The sequence below is a fragment of the Quercus suber genome, unplaced genomic scaffold, assembly GCF_002906115.3.
Source record: "Quercus suber isolate HL8 unplaced genomic scaffold, Cork oak 2.0 scaffold_118, whole genome shotgun sequence".
Taxonomy (NCBI): domain Eukaryota; kingdom Viridiplantae; phylum Streptophyta; class Magnoliopsida; order Fagales; family Fagaceae; genus Quercus; species Quercus suber.
In genome coordinates this window covers 1,028,258-1,044,018 of record NW_027069583.1, presented here as the reverse complement: position 1 = coordinate 1,044,018, position 15,761 = coordinate 1,028,258, and the positions used below count along the sequence as shown (strand labels likewise).

The 15,761-nt window shown below is 34.3% G+C and overlaps 2 protein-coding genes and 1 long non-coding RNA gene across 16 annotated transcripts in view; 2 read left to right on the top strand and 1 right to left on the bottom strand.

Annotated features, from left to right (window-relative positions):
• Window positions 1-3,944, top strand: part of LOC112011347 (putative disease resistance protein At3g14460) — a 79,084-nt gene extending 75,140 nt beyond the window's left edge. For 12 of the 14 annotated variants that reach the window (XM_065775747.1, XM_065775739.1, XM_065775740.1 and 9 more), the window contains 4 exons: window positions 2,750-2,869; window positions 2,967-3,118; window positions 3,203-3,291; window positions 3,395-3,944. The gene's annotated coding sequence lies outside the window, so the exon portion shown is untranslated. The remainder of the gene's footprint in view (window positions 1-2,749; window positions 2,870-2,966; window positions 3,119-3,202; window positions 3,292-3,394) is intronic. The other 2 variants (XM_065775746.1, XM_065775750.1) reach the window with 2 other exon arrangements.
• A 6,062-nt stretch (window positions 3,945-10,006) lies between these two features.
• LOC136068504 (loganic acid O-methyltransferase-like) lies at window positions 10,007-11,089 on the top strand. The gene is made up of 2 exons (XM_065775755.1): window positions 10,007-10,137; window positions 10,366-11,089. The coding sequence occupies exons 1-2, from the start codon at window positions 10,045-10,047 to the stop codon at window positions 11,038-11,040; spliced, it is 768 nt and encodes a 255-aa protein (XP_065631827.1). The 5' UTR covers window positions 10,007-10,044; the 3' UTR covers window positions 11,041-11,089.
• Window positions 11,090-14,347: 3,258 nt separating this feature from the next.
• On the bottom strand, window positions 14,348-15,753 carry LOC112019095 (uncharacterized). Its single transcript, XR_010629866.1, has 2 exons — window positions 14,837-15,753; window positions 14,348-14,696 (listed from the first exon to the last, which is right to left on the bottom strand). It is a non-coding gene; the product is annotated as an uncharacterized LOC112019095 (long non-coding RNA).
• Window positions 15,754-15,761: the final 8 nt, after the last annotated feature.

The window sequence follows — 15,761 nt, the reverse complement described above, 5'->3', positions numbered from 1 at the left end:
AAAATCTGATACCCGAAAAGAAGTACAAAGTTTATGTCTGTATGTGAACAATGTGTTCTTTAGCAAACCATCAATATAGTAAAAACTCTTGGGAGTTGACTCAATGGTGGGATAAAAAGTGCTAAAGGTGTGTTGAACTATTCCTTCTGTAAAGAAGTTTACTCAAAAGCAGTACAACTCCTGTAACTAGACATTCCACAATAAAATTTGTCTATGGAAATCACAAAATTAAAGGAAAATAGGAAATATTAATTGCAAAAAGAGACAGTGTCTGATTGGTTGGCTTTAGTTTCAAGTGAGGTTCTATGCTCTTCAAGCATACTGGTTGTGTGATGATGTATTCTTCCCATATGAGGCTATTATTCAAATGTCATTCTTCCTATATGAGGCTTAAAAAAATGATTCTTTGAAGAGGTGGCTGAGGTTGCTTGTCCATTGCTACTTAAACCACTGAAAACCCTAGTTGTATGCCCAATATTCTAGAAACCTCTCTCTCTCTCTCTCTGAACCTCCATGGCCGACCACCTAGGTCAGCCCTTCTCATCTCATCAGTGACAAACCAACACTTAAATGGCCATCCCCTCGATCTTCCCCTCTATCCATCGATCTCACTTTCTCAGAGCTCTCAATAGTTGATGGGCACTATTGTCTTTCAAGCTGAACCAGCAGGTGTAAACTTTTTTGTGATTCACCCATAGAAACTCTGATGCACAACACAAGACTAACTATCAGTCTAGTATCATTCATTGATCTCTATTCTTGGAGTTTTGAATTTTTTCCTTCTGTCCATGCTTATTAATGATGTGTCTATTTCACAGTTATTTCTTGTTTACACACGACTAACAATAATAGTTTCTTTATGTTTGGAGGAAAGTTCACCCACCCTCATTGAGGGTATTCATCGGGTTTAGAGGTTATCATCTATATAAGTTACTTTTACTAAAGTTTGGCAAAAATACTTTACTTAATTAAGAAAAAAAGTTTTACACTAATACTAACACATGCCATGCCTTACACGCACACTTCAATTTGAAGACACAAAAAAGTGAAAGCAGTGAGAATATATAAAGGATGATATCATATGGGATTGAATCAAAACTCTGCCTCTGCTTCCTTCCATTGTTTTTATCTTTTTCTATACTAGCAATGGTTGATGTTATGGATCACAGTATAGACATGTTTTTTCAGTGCACTTTGAAAAAACCTGTGGTTGGTCTTCTAGGAGATTGCACTGGTGCCAGGAAGGATCTGCTCCATAGATACTCACACATGCTATCCCCCCATAATAGCTGGCAATGTTCGATATAGTCCATTTGAATCACCCATCTATCACTCAGCTTGTAGTCTAAATATATCTCAGTGGTTGCCCCCTTTTCTCCATGCTTCTCAAAATTCCATTAGCGTTTGGAAAGATTGGGTCCACAGAGTGGCTTTATGCTCTGAGAGAGAGAGAGAGAGAGAGAGAGAGAGAGAGAGAGAGATGGTGTTGGTGGCTGGGGTTTGCCATGGAGCATGGATGCTTCAGTTCTTTTAGATTGGAGAGATCGAAGAGAGATGGAGGTGTTTAGGCCAAGATCATATTTAGAGAGAGAGAGAGAGAGAGAGAGAGAGAGATATATATATATATATATATTGGTGAGAGGATATTGGTTATATTGCCTGTGTGACCTTGATAACCAGCAGAGGATATTGGTTATCGGATCCATAGCACTTCTTAGGCCATCATTTTGGCATAATTGAGCTACCACAGTGCAGTTAATTTGCATACACCGACTGTATACAAATTTACTTGGTCTCTCTTGGATATCTAGGTAGCATGCACACTGGCATGCCATAGCCTTGGCTACATGCTCACATTAGGCTGCCATCGCCTTGGTAACGTGCACGCAGGCATGCCTTGGCCTTGACAGCGTGCACATGGGGCTGCTATGGGCATGCCAACATGCCTAATGGAGGTTATTTGTGCATGCTGGGATGCCTAAATGAGGTTATTTGTTCATGCCCACATGCACGCTGCATCGCCTTGCCCCCCTCCCCTTTGGCCAAATTGTGTTCCTAAATTCATTCCAAGATTTTAGTGAGGGTTTCCAGTAATCGGTTCAGCATTTTGAGCATTTTTTGAATTTTTATGATTTTTCCTATTTTTTTGACTTCCGAAAATCGTTAAAAAAAAATGTTGAATTTGGACTTGAAATTTTTCCTACTTCAAGATTGGATTTTTCTTAGAATGTGTGCAAAAAATCAGGACAAGATTCAAAGAATTGCCCTAAAAAATGTCATTATGTTTCCTCAACAAATCAATATTTCCTAGTGCTAGGAAGGATTTGCTCCTAAACGCTCTTTAGGGAGGAGTAGTTTGGCAATGCATGATGGCAACCCTCCATGAGTTTGGCCACAGACATGCTTAAGCGAAGGTAAGATCGCCCACTGTATTGCTGAGTGGTTAGTCTTATCACAAGGTGGTTTCAAACGATAGGCCAGTGATATTAATTTGTATCTATGCAATCCCACTTTATGGTTGCATAGTCCAGTGATATTCATCAATCACCTTATAATTTTTTGGCTTGAGTGGTTAGTATTGATTTATGAGTGTCCTAAAAAATTAAAAAAACATGAATTAAAACTATGGTGTGACACATGTATGAAAGCATGTGAATTTCCAAAAATTAGGTATGTAAGTCTATATATTTACGATTGGTTAACTTTGAATATATATAAATGCTTATGTGAATTGAAAATAATATTTCAGATACAGGCTTGAAATGCAAGTTGGTGATACAACAGAACATGCAAATTTTGTAGTATTTGTCAAGAAAGAAGAGAAGTTAATTAAAGTACTTGGTACACAACTCTTCAATATGGAAGAAAGGTGTAAAAATGATAGAAATAAGTTATTTGTTTAATTAAATTAATTCTATTACGTTACACTAATTGAAATCTAAATTTTTTTTATTTATAAATAATAGGATGAAGATGGTGGCAATATTATTCCACATTATATCAAATGCATAATTGGAAAAACCTACATCTTCCAAGTGAAAGTTAAAATTTCTTCATTCGCAAACAAAACTTTACGGCAACTGGAGTCTTTGAAATTGAAGGAAATGAACAATAACAGGTAAAAACGGTTCACTTATACTTTATTGATGAAGTTATAATATTATCAGAGATACATAATGGCATACTGCATCTTTGGTTATAGGAAACAACAAAAAGAGGGACTAAGAATGGAAATGAAGTATCCAAAGAAACAATCTTTGCTGAAGTAAAGAAAACAAAAATTTAGAAGAAGTACAATTGCACAAATAAATATTATTTGGCTCTTTTTTAAAATTCTTACAAGCTTTAATTTCCTTAACAAGAAAATAACTTTTGTATTTTTTCTGTTTTGCAGATAAATCCAAAACGAGCATGTGGAAGCTCAAATAGAAGTGTTAGATGATTACCGAACATAGAAAATATTTAAATGAAACTTTGAATATTTAGACTTCAAATCAGGTCGTGATGTTAGACTTCAGAGCCTAACGACTAGTTTCAGCTAAAGGTCTTATTTTAAATCTGCAGCAAAACGGCACCGTATCTCATTATTACAAACGGTGACGTTTTGGGTTTTAAAGAGAATTATTTCAGTCAAACTATACGACATCGATTAGACTTGGAGCTTCAGAGTCCGTGTTAGCATCTTCTTCAAAGGATGAGCTGCTGAGATATTTTTTTATAATTAGATATTTTCTGTTAAGAGCACATTAATCACACGTGTAAATAGAGTGTAACTGATTCCAAGCTTTACGGAATTATTGTTAGTTGGCTAGATTAGATTTAAGCTTATCTCCTGCTCTATATATAGAGAACTATACACATTTTATTATTCAGTTAGTATTGTTAATATTCAATCACATAGATTTTACTCTGCTCTTTCTATTCCACCGTTGTTACACTGTATACTTTCTTGTTTTCTTCACTTTCATTATAGAATGATTTGAGTTTGGAAATATTTACTATTTAAGCTATATTTTTTTGGAACCCACAAGGGAGCTGAGTATATGCTTTATCTACTTTTTAGAGAATAGTAAATAGAAATTGACTATTGACTCTCCCACTCCTTTTTTTAACTGCTCGTGGATACGCTAAATTAAATGGAACACATGATTAATTACTCGTGAGCATTCAAATAAGACAAGATGTAATGCACCACTTGTAACTGCCAATCACGTTCCAGATGGATATTAAGTCTTGTGTACACTGATATTATTAAAGCTTTTATATGCAAAAGACTCAAATTTGTCCATGTGGGTCTCAAATATGCAAAACTTGCCTGTTTACTTACAAAATCATTCCACATTTTACCCGATTGATCATTCAATTAATTTGGCCATTTAAAGTCACTTTCAATACATCATCCAAGGGGTTATATATTGAAAAAACCTCGAAGTGATTAGTCAATAAACCAGAAAGAATATCATTCATTTTTTTGTAAAAATATAAGAACTTTTGCTCCAAATTCTTCTTCACAAACTATAAAGACTTTAGTGGATTAGCATGCATATTCTAACATTAATTACCACTAATGATCTAGCACAGTTACAACTTTTTTTCTGGGTAAAACATGCCACATACTCTATCAAACTCCTAAATAGTTAGATTTATACATATGTTAAAGGTAAAAACATGACCATTTTTGCTCTCTCTCTCTCTCTCTCTCTGTCTCTCTCTCTCTCTCAAATGCACCTAACCATTCATCATATTATTAATTTAATCGTGCCTTAAAATAGTTGGACACCATCAGCAACTCTCCTTCTTAGTCTTGCTTAAAAATTTAAAAATTAACAAGAAAAATAATAACATCAACTTATCCTACATCTGTTGGTTCTAGTTAGTTTAATTGGTAATGTTTATGATAAATAATAATCATCATATAATGAATGTCATATGTTAAAATTATATTGTATCTATTATAAAAAAATAAATAAAAAATAAAAAAGCTGAAAAATAATATCATGCATTCGACAAATTACTAGATTACTAATGTTGATGAAATCATAACCAATGTAGGTCATGACGTCATGAACCTGGGCATCATGGGTGGGAGTGGAGGCTGTCATGGATCATGGGTGGTGATAGAGCTACCGTGAATGGTGGTTGCAAGGGCGGATGGGTAGAGAGAAAGACGATGAAAAAGTGGTGTGAAACAATCAATATATTATTTTTAACATTAAAAATGTGATGTTTTGAGGGAATTAATGGTAACTTTCTAATGGTGGATGTAAGAGCCAAGTAGCAATAGACCTAAGGACTAAGTCTAAAATGGCGGTGTATCAACGTTAATTGACTAAAATAATACTCCTATTTTAAACTTAGTAAACTAGAATAACAATTGATCAAAGTTATAGAAGGTGAAGTGTATATTTGTTAAAAACAAACAACTTTTGGTGTAAAAGCATCTTTAATAACAATTGATTAAAGTTATAGTAGATGAAAGTGTATATTTGTAAAAAACAAACAACTTTCGGTGTAAGAGTGTCTTTGTCTTAATCATATGTTCTAGATGGCAAAAGTAAATAGCTCTAGATGGCAAAATATAAAGTAATCACCAAGTAAGACCATGAGAAATATTGCATTTGCGGACATTGAAATGACACCAGTTAAAGATGGAGTTGAAAATTGCAAAGAAAATGTAAAGGTGTTTCAATAGATTCACATTTGGATTTGGTGCTGTATCGTAAGTCTTGATTTAAGTGTTGAAAAAATAAAAGGATCTAGAAAAAGGATGGATTTGAATACGTTTCCACACAAAAAGGTGGATTTGAGTCTTCATCCACTCTCATGAAACAGTATTAAGGGGAAGAAGGAAGATAATAAGTTAAGAGAAGAAATTTGTGATGAGGAGTACTTCTTTTTTGAATCAATTTTTTTATTAAAAAAAGAATTCTCGGCAAAGAAGCCAAAAAATTGAAAAAATTGAGGATGGAAACTGTATAAAAGGTCCAAGGGGCTTTCATGGAGAGAATACTTTATAAGTCTAAATCAATTAAAATATAACATCATTAGAGCACAGCACAACAATCTTGGGCAAGTCTAAGTCGGCATGAAATTGAAAACAGTAAAAAGTGAATATATTTCTTAAGGCCAAAAGCATCAAATCAAGGAACTAAGGAACCATACGGAATATGATCTTCCCAATCTTGTATAAATTAATATGATGGTTCAAATTAAATAGTATAAATTTAAAAATGTATCTAGTACAACATTTAATTAAAAATTTTAAATGCAGTGGGCAAGATTAAAACGGGAGTTGAATCTTTCATGTGATAAAGTTGATGAAGAAATCAACACATCTAAAGACATGCGCTTGGAAATATACGTACATAGGGTGAGATTAAGTTGCACTTAAGGTTATTATTTTTTTTTTTTCACATAATGTAACTTTAAACAATATTTAAACTTTATACCACTTAATTTTTTTTTTATTAGATGCAAATTTTGACAAATCCACCGTTAATTACATTTTCCTTTTATACCTTCCATACTTGCAAAATTTCTTTTTTTTTTTAAGAGAAATTTGAATTTCATTAACACAAGAAAAGGAGTACAACAGAGGCCGAAAGCCAACATAAACAACTTAGGCCAGATTGACATAAGTGAACTAAACAGGGCGGGATAACACCCTTCCAAAGATTGGAAGCTTGATTACACTTAGCAAATTGGGCTAGCTCATGAGCAGTCCTGTTGTATTCCCTTTTCACGTGACAGAACTTACAGCAAACGAAAACAAACGCCACGAACTGAATACTTTGCACAAAATGTCCCAATATGCCACCATTGCTGACTTCAGAAACTGCTGCAATGACCGAAGAGGCATCAGATTCAAAGATCACCTTCGAAAGGTTCAATTCCTGAGCCAAGAGAACACCTTGCTCCAAAGCCAAAAATTCTGTCCATTCTGCTGGGAAGTGCATGGGCAGAGCCTTACAGAGAGCAGCAACAATCACACCCAACTCGTCTCGAATGACAACTCCTACACCAGAGACACCACTGCCATCAATGGAAGAGGCACCATCCACATTTACCTTGAGATAGCCCGGCGAGGGAGCAACCCAGCCACATTGTGGGGACGAAGGAGAGGGAAAGTCCCACAAGGAGGCCTCCTTGAAATCCTCAACCAAGCTCTTAGCTATCTCCAAAACTTGCAAAGACGGCATGCTGTTCTCATCGTGGATGAGCTTGTTCCTATTGCACCAAATCGACCAAGCAATTGCAAAGAAAAATTCCAGGTACAAAGCAGACAGAGAAGAGCAAAGATGGAGCACTAAATCATTAAAATCTGTTGCTTTTAGCAGCAAATGAATGGGGCAGTCATTCCAAAGGGACCACACCGAAAGAGCAAAATCACAAGAGATTAACGCATGAAGAAGGCATTCATGCGCCTCATCACAGATTGGACAAACACAGCAAGTTTGAATACCTTTAGCAGCCATTTTTGTGAGTACGGGAAGGCCATTTACACAAGCACGCCAAGAGAAAATCTTGATTTTTTTCGGAAGCTTTAGAGACCAGATTTTCCTCCAAATTTCAAGATGCTCAACTCAAAGATTATAAATATGTCATCTATTAAATGTTTAAATCTTAAGTTTTTGAATTTTAAAACTGTATAAAGATGAGTTTATGGATTGAATAATAAATAAGATCCAATTGGTATGAAATATAATATTCTTGTTAAAAATATAGAGAGCATGTAATCCAATAGTTGAAATTTTAAAATATTATTCCAATATAAATTTATTAATTAGTGTAATATTGCTTAAAGTCTTACTATGTGTAACTTGAAAGTTGAATCCAACTCATATAGAGAATATGTATTTGTTAGTTTGAGTAGGTTTTTGAATTTTAAAATTGTATAAAAGATGAATTTATGAATTGAATAATAAATAACATCCAATTGGTATGAATTATAACATATTTGTTAAAAACATAGAGGGCATGTAATCTAGTAGTTAAAATTTTAAAATATTAATCCAATAAAAAGTTATTAATTAGTGTAACGTTGGTTAAAGTCATACTATGTGTAACTTAAAGTTGAATCCAACTTATATATAAAGTATGGTTTTAAAAACCAGACTGGACTGTCTAGTTCAACCGAGAACCAAAACCGGCTAATGAAAAACACAGAAAAAGCAAGAAAACTACCAGTTAAACCGGGAACCAGAGAGGTTAAACCGGTTAATGAAATTGAAAGCAAAAAACAAAAAACAAAAAAGAAACTAGACAAAAAATGAAGTGAAGATTTGGAAAAAATCTTAGATTTAAGGGTGAAAATGGAATGAAGAAATACTTTTATTAGATGAAGTGTATGAGAAATCTTTGTGCTTTGAAGCTTTAACTGGAATTAGATCTTGAGGAAGATGAAGACTTGCTGAAGTAGCCTATAGGTACGGTGGGTAGGGAGGAGAGAGAGAGTCTTATCCAAAAGAAAGAGCTTTAGAGCATCCGCATCCGGATTCTAAATCCTATATTATTTTACCACCTCAAAAAATCACTTTATCAATTATACAATTCAATTTTACAATTCTCCAACATCCCAACTTTTATATCTCAATCCTACTTATTAAAATAATATTTTTACATAATAAAATAATATATCTCACCATTACCATTATCCAATACAACACATTATTTATTCTTTCTCTCTCTTTCCTTCTGGTCAGAACCACAATCACCACCACCGCTGCACACCACCACCGCTGCCACCACCACCGCCGGCAACCCAGAAACTACCGTCAACACCAAAAAAAAAAACCAAATAAAATCACAACCACCGAACCCAACAAACCCAGCAAACACACAAACCCAGCAAACACCGAAACCCACCATCGGAACAAATCCCCCAACCCATCGGAAAAAATCACAACCACCGAACCTAAATCCAACCACCCAACGCCACCCAAATCCGACCCAAACGCCGGAAACCGGAACCAAAAACCCAAAATAAAACCCACCAAAATATGAAAGCAACCCAACCAACCAAACGCCGGCCACCAGACCTAGAAACCGGCCACCATGTCATCACCACCAAACTCACCAAACACCGGTCTCTATGCCGATCTACACATCGGTCTCAAAGCCAATCTCCACCGCGTTGACGTCCAGCCACCGCGCCCATCGCAGCCACGCCACCAGCCTCGCCACCACGCCGATCTAGAAATCCAATCCGGCGTGAGCTCCGATCTGGCTTGGTGATTCGCCGTGAGCTCTGAGAGAGAAGCTTGAGAGCTGAGAGAGAAAAGAAAGAGAGAGGTGATGAGAAACAGAGAGAGGCAGAGAGAGAAAAGAAAGAGGAAAAATGGGAGGTGAGAGAAAATTGCCGGGTATAAAAAAGTATTAAAATTTTTTTTTTTTTTTACAATCTAGCTACAGTACCATCTTACATTTGAGATGGTACTGTAGCTAAATCTCAAATTTTTTATTTGCATATGAGATATGGACTCTCGGTTGCTGATGGGTTTTGGGGCTCAAATGCTAAATGCTCCTAACATTTGGCATATAGAAGCCCAAATGTGGAGTAAACGTAAAACGTGTGGCCGTGTAGGTGTGGGACTGCCAGTGTGTGGTTAAAAGACGCAGTGACGTTTGCTCTCTTTTTTAAATAATAAATAGTTTTTTTAGTAAAATAATAAATAGTTATAAAACATATAAGTAAAGTTAAATTATTCAACTATTATTTATAAAAATAAATATACTGAACTTAAATAGTATTCAAATAAAAAAAATCTTTATATTTTTAATATTTTCTTATTATAAGTTTTAAAATTTCACATAAAATTTATTTATCTATTTATTGGTCGGACCATGGATCCGACCCAGGTCAAACCAAAAAATAAAAAATCAGCCATTTCTCATCAAAATAATAATAATAATAATAATCTGTCATTTTTTTCAGTTTTTTGTCTCTACTTTTTTTTTAAAAAAAAAACCATGATATATAGAATATGTATTTGTTAGTTTTGAGAGAGAGAGAAAAAAGATAAGAGGACATATGCACACAGAGAGATGGAGGACAAGAAGACATATGCATCGCCTGAATCATATGCAATGAACGGAGGAAAGGGCCCTTATAGCTATGCTCAAAACTCCATCTATCAGGTCTTCTTTAATATTCAAGCCTACATAATTTTGATCTATTTTCTTGTTTGGAATCTTTGGATTCTACTTTACAAATTTTTTTTGTTTGGAATCTTTGGATTCTACCATCCAAAATTATTTAATTTTGTTTCCAAGAAAATTGCATTCCAAACTCTATTGTTAGATTATTTTCAAGCTCCTAATTACGAGGATTATTAAAAAAAATTATAATCACCACTTGTGTTGGAGAGAGAGGCTGCTGAAGCTGCCAAAGAAAAGATCAACAAGGCAATAGCCGATCACTTTGACATTAAGACCCTTTCAGCTTCTCTAAACTTAGTATATGTGGCAGACTTGGGTTGTTCTACTGGACCCAATACCTTTATTTCAGTGCAAAACATAATAGAAGCCATAAAACTCCAATACATATCAAAAGGAGTACATACTGAAATCCCAGAATTTATGGTGTTTTTCAATGACCATGTCTCCAATGATTTCAACACTCTCTTCAAGTCTTTTCCTCCCAACAAGCAATACATTGCAGCTGGAGTACCAGGTTCTTTCCATGGCCGCTTGTTTCCCAAGGAATCTCTTCATTTTATTCACTCTTCTTTTGCACTACAGTGGCTGTCTAAGGCTCCAATAGAAGTTATGGATGAAGGGTCTCCTGCTTGGAATAAAGGGAAGATTTTCTACACAAATGCGCAAAAGGAAGTTGTGGAGGCCTATGCAACTCAATTTGCCAAGGACATCGACTCCTTCCTATTTGCCAGAGCTCAAGAGCTTGTGGTTGGAGGTCTATTGGCACTTTTCATACCTGCAATCCCTGATGTGATGAGCAATTCTGACACATTTATTGGTACAGAGCTGGACCTTCTAGGATCATGCTTAATGGATATGGCCAAAGTGGTAAGTTTACAATGACATGACTTGTAATGATTTGAAGCAACATCATTTGGAGTTGGATTCACCATTGATGCATTTTTTTTTTTTTTTTTGGCAACAATCATAACAAGCCATGCCCAATTGTGAAAAAAGTTTTAAAAAAATGTTATACCTAGCTCAAAAGAGTTGATTTAAAATTCTAACGTTTAGAATACTGTAATAATTAACCTTCGTTTGAAAAGTTTCAAACCAAGGTATAACTTTCAATAATTTGAAATAAGAAATGAAAAAATGATTAATTACAATCATTCATATGAAACTTCAAGATTTATGATCAGCACCCTTGTGGGAGGGTTTCTTGTCTCAGCCCCTAATTAGCAGAAATTGTCCTCTTTGGCTCCTAGCCTCAAGGTTTTGCTCAATCCCACATCGGGGAGAAACGCCTCCCACATGTGCCTTATAAGCTTGAGCCCAAGACACGTGTACCACTACTACACCACATGTGTAGTGGTAGAGGCGTGCCTTGCACTCAAGTGTTGGCAACAAAACTGTGCGGGATATGTGGCGGGACGTTGTGAAGCATGCCACCCATAAGGGCACTCGTTAGCACTGGTTAAGAATCTTTTTTAGAAAAGTTTTGATATCACTTTTATAGGAAATAAAAAAAACTGTCAAAACATTAATTGTTTTTTTTTTTTTTTCTCATAAAAATTTTCTTTAACTGGATTCTTAACAAATGTCCTAAGGGCACTCGTTAGTATTTCCCAATAATAAATAATGTTTCCTTAAAAGGTTTAACTTTTTAAATAGGATATATAAATTAGGACAAAAGAAGTATTATGGGAGCAGTGATAGCAAATGAATGTTTTGGTACAACAAAAGATGCGTAGGAAGGCGCGCAAATGGAAAATGAGATTCTTTTATATTCCCACTAAATGAAGATGGGAAGGTAAGAGTTTCAGTCAGACAATTCCAAGCAAGATTCACATAGATTTCTTTATTTAAAAGCATTAAAGCTTAAACATAGTATGAGAGTATTGATTAATACTTTACGAGAGAGAGAAGACGCTTCTCGGCGGCGATGATGTGATCAATGGAGGTGGGGATCCAACAGAGAACAGAGGGCCACAGAGAGCTTGATTTTGCGGCGGCAACGGATCCCATCTCAGTGTTTCTGATTTCCTCCGCCATTTTTCAAGAGTTTTCAAGATGTGAAACCATCTTCTCGTTAGCACTGGTTAAGAATCCATTTTAGGAAAGTTTTGACATCACTTTTATGGGAAATGAAAAAAACTGTCAAAACATTAATTGTTTTTTTTTCTTTTCTCATAAAAATTTTTTTTAACTGGATTCTTAACCAGTACCCTAAGGGCACTTGTTAGCATTTCTCAATAATAAATAATATTCCCTTAAAAAGTTTGATTTTTTAAATAGGACAAATAAATTGTGACGGAAAAAGTATTATGGGAGCAATGATAGCAAATGAATGTTGATGAATGTTTTGGGCACAACAAAAGATGCGTAGGAAGGCGCACAAATGGAAAATGAGATTCTTTTATATTCCCACTAAATGAAGATGGGAAGGTAAGAGTTTCAGTCAGACAATTCCAAGCAAGATTCACATAGATTGCATTATTTAAAAGCATTAAAGCTTAAACATGATAAATCAACCGTGATTGAGAAATGTTGTGGGAAAAAAAAAGGTGCAACACAATAGCGACGAAAGTGAAACATTTGAAATGTATAACTCAGAAATAAAACATTTGAAAGTGAAAAAGAGGAACCATACTGACAGCCACAACCTCGGAAGCCATGACAACCACTTTGATCTGCAACTTCAGGGATTTTAATGGAGATGAGGGAGAAGAGATGGATTTTAGGCATTTTAGAACCTATTAGTTCCCCCCAAACTTATCTCACGTGTGTAGATTTTAATTTGGTTATTTATTTATTTTTTAATTGACGCGGCAGTACAGTTGACAATTGATGTGGTATAAATTTTTTCTTTTATTGTTCTATTTGACACATTAGCTTTTCCCATCTAAGAATAACGGAAGAGACTAAATTGATACAACACTGAAAATGTTAGGGACTAAATTGATATAATTGAAATGTTATGAATTAAATTAAAATATGATGTAAATGATAAGGTTAACTTTGTAATTTAACCAACTTATAATTTTATACTGACGTCATCAAAATCTCATCCCCGCGTAGACATCATCATTTATTACTTATTATTTATTATTCACTGCCGTAACAAGAAATAGTATTGTGCCTAATTTGACCCATCAAACTCCAGCTGTGTTCCTCATTTTGTACATGATTCATGATACAAGGCAATTAATTAGTTTCCACTGCTTAAACATGACATTAATTATGTTACAATAAATTCCCTAACTTCCATGTGCAATTAGCACTAACGGAAGTAGATGGAGGACTTTGGACAATGGACATGGGCCCTCCAAAAAAATTGTTAGTAATTTATCCTAATGATTTTAGGAATTAGAGGCTCATTTGGTACATGTACTTAAACAACTATTTTCAATTTTTAAACAATATTACATGTATTTTTACATACTTTTTTTACTCACGTGCATTTCTAAAAAATACAAACAAAATTACTAGAACAATATTACCAAACGGGCCCTAAATTTTTGTGCATTGCCTTTCCAAAAAATTGCCTCCACTAATAAAAATTTAAATATCTAAAGTCCAATTTTTCATAAATTTGGAATTTTTAATGCAAAAAAAATCTATCTCATAAAATAAAAATATAGACATATGTATATAAACAATAAAAATATTTAAAGTTCACATTCAATATTTTAAAAAGAAAATTTAAATTTGAGCTTTTAAAGTAATTAATATTCAATAAAAACCTTCATTTAAATTTATATAGTTTTACACGAAAAATGAATGAATTTATGGGTGATGTGGTGGGAATGAACATGGGTGATGGTTATTTGTTATTAAGACATTTGTTTACTATTGTTAGAATGACACCAATTACATTTATTATCACATATTAACTTATAACCTTTTTGTAATAAAATTAATAGTGATTTTAGCATTTTCCATATAAATAACACCATTTGTTAAAGCAACTTCATAATTAAATTTAATAAAGAAATCAGGTTCACACCACCTAAGAATTGTACTTCGGTATTGATACTAAAGGTCTGTTTGGATACCGCTTATTACTGAAAACTAAAAACACTGTAACAAAATAATTTTTAAATGTGTGAATAATGCTGTGAGACCTAGTTGAAAAAAGTACATGCAGGTCCCGTAAATAGTGCAGGACCCACTAAAAACGTTGAAAACTGAAACGTGCACTTAAAGGGAGTGTTAAAGACGAAGTAAAACTGCCTCATCGTTTTTCTTTACTTTTACTGTACAAAACACATACCCTACCCATTGGCAGATATGTCCACAAGATTTTAATCAGATACAATTCAAAGAATCAAAAGATTTTTAGCAATGAAATATGAACGTTCTATATATAACTATAAGAAGAACTTATATTTATACAACGGAGTAACATTACAACTATCTTTCCTCTAGGCTGATGTCAAACCTTCAGGCAATGAATCAAAATCAGAATCAGGATCAGGTGAGAGAAATTTGCGGCAAGCATGCAAAACTGCTGAATGGAAACCGTTTGGGTTGTCTATGAACACAAAGTGTCCAGCCTGCATTTAAACCAAAAAAAAAAATTCTCTCAAGATTCAGGTAAATGTTTTTAAAAATATACACACAAATGAGCAAGTGAGTGAATGCGCTCACACGCAAAGGCAACAAGACAGACAAGTAATGGTGGAGAGAGAGAAACCTGCGGAACCCGAATGATTTCACAAGGGACCTTCATCTGCTTGCGAGCTTCCATTGCCCCTTCATAATTCATCCAATCTTGGAAGCCATAAATGAAAGTAGTTGGTACTTTCCACTCCGAGGCACTGCACACAAGATAAGAAAGAATAGAACATCACTTTCCGCATATGTAAGTGTGAATGTGTGTTTCATGAATTTCTTTAATAAAAATACATCCATAGTTTATTTAGACAGAATTTTGAATCGCGTCTTGACAAGTTCAACTTCAAATGACCAACATGAATGAAAAGAAGGAAAAGACTGCACATTTGATGCTTCATGCCTAGCAGATGTGACAAACTTTCACCCATTCTTGGTGGCAGAGCAGGACACAATCCTTCTTGATTTGGATGGATTGAGATCCATATTGCACTGTTCACCTTTTTTTATCTTCTTTTCAACTTCTAAGGTATTGTTTGCAACGTTCACTTTTTTATCTTCTTAACACCACGTGCAATACCTTTGAAGGCTGAGAATACAACAAGAAGTGTACAACAGAGTATGTATGTTCACTTTTGGCATAGAAACCGTACATATTCTCAACCGTACAAAGTAACTCTGTTGTATACTTCTTGTTTGCTAAGGCTACGTCATTATATATATATATATATATATAAAATGGGTCTTGAATGAATTTTATTACTTATAAAAGTAATGCATTACAATAGAAAGAGTAGCAACAGATTGTGGTTTCACACTTTTTTTTTTTTTTTTTTTTTTTTTTAAGTGGTTTCACACATTTAAGCCTCAAAGACTGGAGTCAGATTTATGAGCTTTAACATTGTCCAACTCCACCAAATATTATAACCTGAGTTAAAATTAAAACAGGAAAATCTACAATACTAATTCAAAGCACACAATAAAAGTAAGAAATTTGATATAAATAA